This window comes from Lithobates pipiens, unplaced genomic scaffold, assembly GCF_037356315.1.
Source record: "Lithobates pipiens isolate NorthernLeopardFrog02 unplaced genomic scaffold, aLitPip1_a1.2 Scaffold_28, whole genome shotgun sequence".
NCBI lineage: Eukaryota > Metazoa > Chordata > Amphibia > Anura > Ranidae > Lithobates > Lithobates pipiens.
In genome coordinates this window covers 181,402,167-181,413,718 of record NW_027507789.1, presented here as the reverse complement: position 1 = coordinate 181,413,718, position 11,552 = coordinate 181,402,167, and the positions used below count along the sequence as shown (strand labels likewise).

Here is an 11,552-nt window from a genome sequence, read left to right as displayed (position 1 = left end):
ATAAATGTATACTTGTTGTTAATCTAGATAGGGGCACTGCTGGGCATGGCTTGGCTAGATTGTGGGCAATAGCCAGCATATAGTTGCAATCTGACCAAAATAGGATGTCATTAAACAATATGTTTCCTTGAAAAACAGTGCATCCAAAATGATAACCGCAGATGAAGGCGAGTAGCCTTGTAAATTTACACCAAGATTGATGAAAAAAAAAAAAAAGAAAAGAAAGTAAAAGAGAAAAAAAGAAGAGAAAAGATGTAGAGAAAGTGGTGTTAAATAAAAATGAAAAGTTAAAAATAATACAAAAACAAATGTGAAAATAAAATGCACATACAAATATACAGTACATTTTCAAAGCAAGGCATTATATAATGTTGGATAGAGCTATTTGGTTATACCCTTAAGTATACATTTAAAAAACAAAACAAAAAAAACAAAAAAACACAACACTGGCCAATCTATCAGCAACACCCCATGGTCAAACTCAGGCCCCCAAAAGCATGAACTCTCTAGAACAGAATTTGAAGGTTGGGGAGGTAGACTAAGCAAATTGAGCATTGGGGGAACAGCCTTCTTCATTAAAGGAGGGTGGAGGTTTGAGGGAGCAGAGTGTAGGTGAAGATAAGCTTAAATTCTGGCAGAGATAGGCGGTCCGGTGACTTTGGTGACTCAGGGCTTTTTTGGAAGGAACAGTTGGTCTCGGGAGAAGGAGACCCAACGCAGAATAGGAGCCCTGACGCTGGTCACCAAGGTAAGTTGCAATGGGTTAAGGGCTACCAAAAATTCAATAGAAATTAATATGCAGCTGCTATAGTAAAGGCATGAATTAACCAATCTTTAATTATTAACAATAATGTGTAGTAACGCTTGGCAACCAAAGCATTTGCTTAGTATTGTTAAACTAATCAAAATTTTAATTTGGTTGGTCTTCATAGGTTACAGCCCATCCTGGCACACAGCTTTATGTCTGTGAATAATGTGCATAAAGCCAATTTATTGAAGTTTTGCTATGTAGGCTAATATGGTTTAGGTTGCATATTTTATTGCCGATTGCCCCAGAAACTATTTCATTTTTTGTAATGTTGGTTTTAGGAATGCAGTATTTTTTTTCTATCAACTATTAATTGAATTGCCTTTAATAAGCAGTTTCATTTTATAAAGCTTTGCAAATATGTCCAATGGGCAGTACCCACTATAAACCACCCAGCTCCCACTTCTAATTAGTTATTTACTGGAAGTGCTGCCTTTGGATGTAGTCGCATTCATTATTTTTATTGTAATATTTGTGTGGGTTTGCTCCTAGATTTGATTATATTTTTAATACAATCATTTTTTTTTAATGTAATATATTGAATATTTTATAATATATTATTATTTAATATTTGTGTGCACAGTCCTTTTTTACATTTTGTTCTTGGTTATCAAATTTTCTCATTTGCTGTGCCCTACTATATAAGCCCATCGCAGTCAAGACACACATAATTGTTTCTTATAGTATTAAGTATTCTGTAAGAATTCAAAAAGCATATAGGTTGGGGGAATTGCATTCACTCTTTTGTACTGTAACAATGCATCTTAGGTTATGTCCAAAATTAAAAAACAAAAAAAAATTAATATGGCAAAGAACCATAGGCAATCTCTCTGCCCTGACCATGAGGAGGTGGAATTTAGTTTCTTTGGGTTACTGCATATGGATATCATTGCTCTCCGTCTTGCCTTATTAAGCACAAGAAAGTCTGCATGTAAATTTTGCCGCTCTAATTTAAATAATGCCCTGAAATCCCATTGGTTGCTTTGCTCCATCCAGCTCTGCTCCACCCAAATGTGCTGATATGGTTGTTTTGCACAGTTTGCTCACTATCAGCCCATAAGCTCTGCAGAAAATGCAGCAGGCTTATACTGTAAAACAGAAGATTATTTTGTGAGTGCTAAAGGCTGCATTATGTTATTATCAGCATAATAGGAGAATTCGCAAAGATTGCTGGTTTTCAAGATTGGGAACAATTCACCAGAGCTTAAAGAAATATTCTTATTACTGTGCGTTTGTAATTTTTAAAATGAATAGTTTTTTTCATATGGTAAAATTAAGCTGAAATTGCCATAAATACATGAAAAGTTAATTCACAAAGTAAATGGTATAAGTTATCACTTCTTAAAATCTTCACTATGACATTAAAGTGTATGTATAGCCAACACTTTTTTTTTTAATTTTGGGATAGAGTAAGAAATCCATCAGCTAATTGTTTTTGCTGCCACGGTGGGGAGATTTCTTTTCACTTCCTGTCCCGAAGATGCAACAGGAAATGAGAGGAGAGCACTACAAAGTGAGATGAACTCTGATCCTATAGAAGAGTAAACCAAGCTATTGACAACATCTGTCAGACTGGTACCTAATAGGATTGGTGATGCCAACGATGATGTTATAAAATCAGTTCACTGAAGGGGGGGGGGGGGGATCTTTAAATCATAGGTCAGGTTTAGTTGGAAAAAGAGCAGGGTGCAGTCATCCAATCAATTTTCGCCATTTCAGGTTTGGTCACCATAAGACTTGTGCCAACATAAAAAAATAAAAAAATGAGGACCAGGCTGCTTTTAATGTGGAAAAATGCATTAATGAGAAAAGGTCAAAGCTCAAGACAAAACTTTTGGGTTTGGATAAAGTAGGGAAATTTTTTTAGGAAAGAGGGAAGGGGTTCTATTTTGCATACCTATACATTATCCCCTAAATAAATATTGTACTACCCACCAAACAGCTCTTGATAGGCAGCATTTGGAGCCAGATGAGATGGTCCCTCTTGGGGTAGCTTTAATCTGAGGACCTCCATCAAACATGTTGAACTGGTTCCTTATTCCAAGTGCCTTTTGATTGGTGATTTTTTTATTTTTTAACTTATATCAATGGGTAATGATATTTTTTTTTAAAATAACCTATTTTTCACCATATGAGATCACTCGCGTTATTTGAACTTCATATGCATCCTTGAATAAGTGGACTTTGTTCCAAGCAAGGCTTTGTTTCAGCTGGAACTTGGTGGAACTCAGTTATACCAACTCTGGCTCAAGCCCTCTGCTCCCTGCTCGCCACTATCACCTGTAAACACAGAAGTCCGGCTTCTGTGTTTACAAGTGCATGCAGAGATTAGAGCTAAAAAGAGGTGAAAGTTAGATGTGGATGGGGGATGCAGAGGTAATCAACTGTGGAAAAAAAAAAAGTCTCTCTGTATGTAGTGCACCCCCGAACACTGCACTGTTTGTAACCCCCCTTCCCAAACTCTGCACTCTGTAAAACACTCTTTTAAGGTCCTCCCACTGTTAGTGACATTTGACCACACCCACTATTTAAAGCGGTTTGGAGGGTGTGGAGGAGGAGTCTTTTGAGGGGTTCATGTTAGAGTTCCTGTACCTATTTTCTGAGGAAAAAAGCCCTGGTTATAAGAAATGCATTGAATGAAAGCCAACATATGCATATTCACTTGTGATGCTATAATGCAGGGATATGCAATTAGCGGACCTCCAGCTGTTGCAGAACTACAAGTCCCATGAGGCAAGCATGATACCCAGAGGCATGATGGGACTTGTAGTTTTGCAACAGCTGGAAGTCTGCTAATTGCAAATCCCTGCTATAATGGATGGAAGCCAATAAAGAAGGAATATGTATGGGCCTAACTAAAAGGACCTATGTTAGAGTTAAAACCTCTTAAAAAAAAAAAAAAAAAAAAAAAAAAAGGAATACTGTGATTATTTTCTAGGTTTACATTCCTTATCCAGTTTTCTTTGGAAATTTGTAAATGTACAGTAAAATACAGAAGACTTGTATCTAAAATCCCTTTTCAGGTCTTTATTGGTGCATGTGTCTTTTTTTTTTTTTTTTTTAAGTGGTTACTTCCTATGTGGTCATTGGGACAGGAAGCAAAGGGGAGCCTCTCTAATGAGGACACTGGGATAAAAAATGTTTTGTAGAGTGGAGAAGGGATAGAACCTCATGATTTTACCTTCATTCATGTACCCATTGGGGAGATCCCTTCACTTCCTGTGTGAACACCAAAACTGAAAAGAAGGTTAAATCTTTCCAGTGGGGACAGTGGGGAGAGATGCCCCAAATCCAACAGAGGATCTACGGTACCCCTTCCCTACCTTATCCTCTTAAAAAGGAAAAAAAAAAAAAAAAGTTTTGGCTTGAATTATACTTTAAAAACAGCAAGTGTTATGTGTTAATGCAACACATCAACTCAATTCAGAACCTCAGAAGTAAACAGAGTGCTATGAGAAAATAACTAACTGTGCAACTAAAGCTTTAATAATGTATTAACCTCATGATGTGCAATGAAATACATTGATTTGACTGTCAAGTGCAATGCATGTAGCTTAAAAGGGAGGACGTACTACATCAGTAAAATATTAAAGCGTATCACATTGTAGTTGAATATCAGCAGCAATAGCTAAAAAGGGTTTATGGACATGCAGTATAGAAAGCTTTAAAAACTGTGATCATACTACAGGGAGTATATACATTGGGAAGCATTCTAAAAGGTGAATATGAATCTATGCTGGCATGATGAATTAATGAATGAGAAGTGCTTGCACCAGGCAAACAATTAAAAGCACATCATAATAATAGTCTCATCTTCCAATAGCGTTGTAGCTCAGTTCAGCCATTTCTGCGACTCATATGCCAATGCACAGCCAGAAGGAGGGCACCGCTTTCTCAGTTAGTCCTACCCTGCTCATAGCCTGGACATTGAAATGCAATACACTGATAGGACATCAACTCTGCCCCCTAATATAGCCAGCACATGTGCATCGAGCACTCCTGATTGGCTCTTAGTGTTGCCCTCTCTTTTCCTATCCGAGTATAGATGTGTAGGGATTACAAGAGGCAGATATCAAAACAGATTTGGGCATTTATTTTTGTTACTTGAAATAATATATATTAATTTTTAAAGAATAACACAACTGGTGATTTTTAGATTTATATATAAAAATGTTTTTTTGGTTTTTTTTTTAAGTATACAGCTCACCCCTGCTTATGCATCGAAGGTATCAGTCTCCTGCCATTGCCTAAATGCAATTTGGTAAAAAGAGGCATCCAGCATTAGAGGCTTGCTCATAATCTTTTATTCAATAAGCATAAAAACATACAGGGAAACCCATTGTTGTGTTTGAGTCTTCCAGAGCCTTGGGCGTAGCTATAGATGGGGTCCTGGTGGTTTGAAACACAGGTTTCCCTGTATGTTTTTAGGCTTACCAATTAAAAGGTTTTTGAGCATCCTCTAGGGCCAGATGCCTCCTTTTACCACATTGTTATCATATCTACATGAGGTTTCATGTTAATTCCACCTATTTTTATATGCTTCTAAGATCCCCTGGAGCAGAGTATGTGAATCTAGATTTTAACCTATGAAAGTGGGAACTCCGCTTTGGAATACCGCCATCCTGCCCCAATTTCGAATATGAGCAGTTGATTAGCGGCTGACTATATTTCTTTGAGAGGCCTGGGAGGAAAGATGGCAGAGCTCTAAATGTACTGAATATGTGTTAAGGATAGAAAATGCATTTGTCTGTAGCTGTAAACTTAAAAAAAAAATTAAACATTTTGTAAAAAGAAAACCCCTTCCAAATCTACGTTTAAAAAAAAAAAAAAAAAAAAAAAAAAAAAACTTGGATGTCAACTCACATCAACTTGAGTGCATTTAGCATGTGTCGACATGCTAAATGCATGCAACAAGTCCACAAGTACCTTACAGAGGGCTAAAACCATCAACACTGAAAGCCCACACTCCTTTGTGGAGCTCTTGCAGTGTCCAGACCTTGGCATAGACAAGCATTTGGATTTTTAGGTGCCCATGGTTCTTCCCGTAAACTAGGTCACTATAAACAGTTTTCCTCTATCAGAACCCATTGCTTATACAGCCTGAGAATTGCAACTTTGTAGGACTTTATAAGTAACTTTGCAAGTTCATCCAACCCAGGGTAAGGTGAGCTTCCTGTCCATATGTACCTACTTCAGCCATTTTAAACCAAATGTTTAAAACTCAGATATAAAGTATTTTATGAAATTGCACACATAGGAGTTGATTTACTAAAACTGGAGAGTGCAAAATCTGGTGCAGCTTTGCATAGAAACCAATCAGGTTCCATGTTTGTTTTTTTCGGCATAGCTTAATTGACCAAGCTGAGGCTAGTAGCTGATTGGCTGTCATGCACAGCTTCACCATATTTTGTACTCTCCAGTTTTAGTAAATCAACCTTACAGAGTCTAGGTATTCAAGAGCCAATCTTTCATGTTTAGGAATTCATATGTTCCTGGAGAAAAAAATCTTAAACTAAAATATATATAGATTCCTCTGTATCTCTTTGCATACTGATGTCCAGAAATGTAATTACCCTCCTCAGTGCCCTTGTACGATTTGTACCCTATGGCCTTCCAACAATAAACACAGCAAGAAATGCTTGCATAAAAAAGGGAGGCACAATGGCCAATGGCCCAGATGCTGTCTTTTGAAGAAAGACTCTTAACAAGTCCATCTTTTAAAAGGTACTTATACATATATGATCCTAATACATTCAAATCTAGGCTACTTATGGATCTTAAGGCTCGGTTAACACCTAAACTGGCCACGGATCACACAGCAACGCTGTCCATCCCTTTTGTCTGTTTCAGGGACGACTCAGGGCAGAATCTTTTCCTGAATTCAGCCCTGAAACGGAGGCAAAGACGCACAGCGTTTCTGTGCAGTGCTCTCCACAGCCGCCACGGAGACATGTGAACCGTTTCCATAGAGAGCTGGTCATATTCTCCTGCTATGCGAATTGGATGGGTGTGAACCCAGCCTTAAAAAATTGAAATCCATTGTCACTATATAATAATATAGAAATGGATTTTAAGAAATTTAAGTTGCAGGGCCAAGAGGAGAAATGTATGTATACCAGAAGGCCTGTAGTTCTTTGTATATTTATGGTCCCGGAGGTCTAGAAACAAAAAAAAGGCTTTGGCTTCCCGTGTATTTTTATAGAGTAAATTGTCTGAATTAAAAAGCTCTATTTCCCACCAATATTATGCATAGAGGTTCCCGATAGACTCTTGATATATTGACATCTCTACCATTGTATACCCCTAACGCAAGTCACTGGCGTGCATTCATTTACAGCAACCAAAAATAATTCAGCTTAAATCATTCTAAGCCCTTGTACACACGATCGGAGAATCCGTTGGAATGTGTCCTATTGGACCGTGTTGTCGGATAATCCAACTGTGTGTGGTATGCATCGGACCGATTCCGTCGGACCCAATTTTCCAACTTGTTGGAAATATTTTCCGACCAACTGGTTCGATCGGACATACTCTGATCACGTGTAGAGAATTTTGATCGAACCAAGTGCCACGCATGCTCAGATCAAATTCCTACATCAAAGCTATTGGCTACTAGCCTGAACGTAGTCCCATCGTAACGAAATTACGTCATCACGTTCTGAAAGATCGGATTTTTCGACAACTTAGTCCGACCGTGTGTATGCAACAGTTACGGACAAGATCCGACGGATTTGGTTGTCGAAATCTCCGACCGTGTGTACAGGGGCTAAGACAGTCAGGATCAGAAATGTGATAGATCTTGATAAACCAATTGCTGTGGCTGTTTGGCTTAAAAGATAGGCTTTGATTGGCTGATCTAAGTTAATCATTGCTAGTATATAGGCCTTGATTCACCAATGTCTGTGGCTCACTTTATATTTTAGGGTAGAGGTTCTAAGCATTGATGTCTATGGGGGTTATTTACGAAAGGCAACTCCACTTTGCACTTATAGTTTGCACTTGTAGTGTAAAGTGCACTTAAAATTGCACTGAAAGTGCACTTGGAAGTAGATCCGAGGGGGATATGCAAGGAAAAAAAAACAGCATTTTAGCTTGCACATAATAAAATCAGCAGAGCTTTCTCATTTCAGACCTACAGCGACTGCACTTCCAAGTGCACTTTCAGTGCAATTTCAAGTGCACTTTGCACTTGTAGTGCAAAGTGGATTTGCCTTTCGTAAATAACCCCCTATGTCTGTTGGACTTTTTACACATTGAGGCCCATGGCATTGACAGAATAAAAGTATTCGGACAGACAGTGCTTTTGGTTCCACTTATACGAACAACCATTCAGCCATTCTCAAACAGGGTACCATGGAACCCTAGGGGTTCTCCAGAGGTTGCAGGGGGTTCCTTGAGCTGTGGCTGATTTACCACCTATTTGATGGCCTGCATAGTTCTGGGGCCAATTCCACTTGGCACTGTAGAGCCAGCTGCATGGTACCAATGATATTTTTAGCTGCTTGTAAGATTGGAATTCTGACCAGTAACCACTGCCGTAGGTGGGATATTCTTGCCATTGGCCACCAATGAATTGGTATTAGCAGGGGTTCCTCAAGACCTGAAAATTATTTTAAAGGTTTCTCTGGGGCAAAAAGGTTTAGAAAGGCTGGTCTAGTTTATTAGATTTACCTCAATGACCATGACTTCTTTCCAGCTATGGAATCCTAGTACTATAAATAGCTTTGCCTTCTGTTAAATTTTTGACATTAGATGTTTTTTTATGATATTATACTGCACTACACTTGATTAGGCAAAACTGGAGCAAAGGTAGAGCTACAGCCAATAGCAACAAAACAGAATCACTTTGATAGGGGTAACAACCACACCGAACCTCCTTTTTATATACACGTCAGCCTTAGTGCGTTAATGTGAATGGTCAATGCGCAGCTGTAAATACAATGACAAAGAGCAAAGCTTACGTGAAGACAGACAGTTTGGGGTATTTTGTAAGCTGGGTGTGGTGGGGTTTCCCCTTCTAGCCTTATCTTCGCTCTTACGTAGTTGGGAGTTCCCTGCCACTACATCGTCTTATCAAACAACATACAGAGAGGTCTGTGAACTAGAGATCCAGTCAACAACATGCAGTGCATCTTTGCATTTGGAATGCAAAAATGTTTATAATCCACAGAACATTTCAGTACAGAAACCATAAAGCATATATGTTTGGAAAAAAACCCCCACAAAAACCAGAACATACTTAATACATCTCACCAATTCATACTTGTCATGTTTTATGTTTAAAAACGATGCAAGTACAGAAGACCTGCCAGAAATCAAGTGGGCGCCCAACTCCCTTTAGTGAGCAATGCTGTCTCTGCCATCAGCCCTGCTTGAATATACCCCTGATGAGCTACAGAACACCTTTCCCTCTCCGTCAAAATTTTTTATTTATTTTTGTAGTCCAGACAGAGAAGACTGCAGAGCTGACAACACTGCTTTGGATCTATGTGTAGCAGATGTGGTGTTGTCAACTCTCTACAGAAAGTTAGGAGCTCACTGGATTTGTGGCAGATCAACAGGTATTCTTCTGTACTTGCAGTGTTTTTAAAGAGACAAAATGGAGAAATGTGCATATTTTGAAGAGATGTACTGAATGTTTTTTTTAAATTATTTTTCCACATGATAAACCTTAAAAAAGGACCACTATATGATTTAAGCTGGATCACTAAATACATAGTTTTTCAGTACCCAGTTCAGTTTTACAGCCAACTAATGTTGTCACTCAGATCCTGTTAAAAATGAACATACATACATACATACATACATACATACAAGGCCAAGTATATTTTCTCTTTAGCTATACAAAGACTCTCTCAACCTTTTAGCCTCTTGAAATAATTTTTAGGTCTCAGGAAACCCCTGGTAAGATTACTCTATTCGGGGTCATTGGGCAGGCTAAATGTACCAAGTTGATTGATCAATCAACTTGGGCACAACCAGCCTGCCAGATTTGCTTGCGGGTATAGCCGCTAGCAATAATCAACGTCTTCTCCCGGCAAGGAGAAGACAATGGCCCGGCGGGAGGGATCTCCACATTAAACACGGTCTGCATTGATGGGGGAATCAAGCAAATTTCTTTCCTACAACCCATGGTTGCATGAAAGCAGCTCATGCTGTGTATGGTCGGCCTTACTTTGGTGGTGGTGGTAAGTGGGAAGAGTGCCCCTCTTACAGGGTTGGCCAGAATAACACCCCTTCCAAGTGACATTGGAACTGGAACTGTGCAGGCACCATAAGATGAGTGGCTAACTCAAGAAATCTCTAGCCACCCCTGGAGGAACCCTAGGGTTCCCCAAATACGTGGTTGAGAATGGTTACTCTATGTAGTTCAATTTGTTATTTTCAACAAAAAGGAAGACCTAATGCAGTGAAAGTAGAAATTCTAGCTGGCTTTTCTTTCTAGTTTTTGCCCAATCAGAAAACATTAGGACCCCCCCCCCCCCCCCCCCCCCCCCCACACACACACACACACACACACAAACACACAAACACACACCTTTCCAAAAATAAAATTGAGTATCTGGCATTACTGGCTCTACACAACATAAGGAAAAGGTTTTGACTGGAGTTTTACTTTAATAAGAGGACATTGTTTTATCTCTAGGGAGAACTATAGCTGCTCCTTTAGATACAGAAAAATACAAACTCTTTAAAAAACCTGGGATAAAACTGTGAAGTCCAAGGATTTTTGCCCATGGGTGATAATCAACCCATCTTCTGATGAGTTAGCATCACCCAATGGCAAAAATTCTTGGACTTGGAGTTTGTATTTTTCTGTATCTAAAGGTGATAACTCTGGTAGCCAATTGCATATTAGGGGTAATATAAGCAATATAACACTGTTTTGGTAATGTTGGCTAATATTTGTATTACTATGTCTTTCTTTCTTACTGACCATTGATTTCATTTTTCTCCTTATACAGGACTAAGCCCTTGTGTTATGTTCATCCCTCGTTGGGCACTAGAACAGTCGGGGCAATAACCAGCTGACATGACGTCTCCAGTGAGTAAAAACTGGTGAAGTACAAAACCTGACCAGTACATAGCCAGGAAAAAAATATCACTATTCACTGGAAATATAGGAGTGCCCCTTTTACTATATGCAACTATACAAAGAAAAGTAAAATGTGAAAAAAGTAAAATAAAAAATAAATGTAGAGCAGGAGGAGGGACTTTGTATGTGGCTTTGAGAGTAACTTTAAAAATACACACATTTTCTGGGGCTTCACTACAAGAATACTGCAGAGGACACAGCAGTGTAAAACTGTCTTGTAGTAGAACAGTTTTAATAAGGATAGCAGGCCAAAATGTGCTAGAGACAGAGTAGAGGTAAGTGATTTACTACAAGAAGAAGGAACTACAGATGATACAGTAGTGCAAAACTGGCAAGCCACTGGACAATATTATTTAGCAAGGCTAGTCCCAAATTAACTAGAGAAAAAAAAAAGGGGGGAGGAGCACACGATAGTGTTTTACTATAGGAATTAAAATATTGTAGTAGATAAAGCAGTGTGAAACAGGCCAGTAGCCGTATAGTTATAATCAGTAACAAGTTTGAGCACCTCAAACTCGAAAAAGGCCCATCAACATAAAATCAGAAAGAACACTTGCAGCAATAAATAAAAAGTAGCTTAACCTCAAATAAAGGCCCTATCAATATAAAATATACAGTAACTTGCTATAAGACTTGAACCACATTTAT

At 38.6% G+C, this 11,552-nt stretch overlaps 1 protein-coding gene across 2 annotated transcripts in view; it reads left to right on the top strand.

Moving 5' to 3' along the window:
* The first annotated feature begins 603 nt into the window (after window positions 1–603).
* Window positions 604–11,552, top strand: part of SLC4A1 (solute carrier family 4 member 1 (Diego blood group)) — an 80,436-nt gene continuing 69,487 nt past the window's right edge. For both annotated transcript variants that reach the window (XM_077460051.1, XM_077460050.1), the window contains exons 1-2: window positions 604–748; window positions 10,774–10,853. In XM_077460051.1, coding sequence (XP_077316177.1) covers window positions 10,842–10,853 — 12 coding nt within the window. In that variant the 5' untranslated portion in view covers window positions 604–748; window positions 10,774–10,841. The remainder of the gene's footprint in view (window positions 749–10,773; window positions 10,854–11,552) is intronic.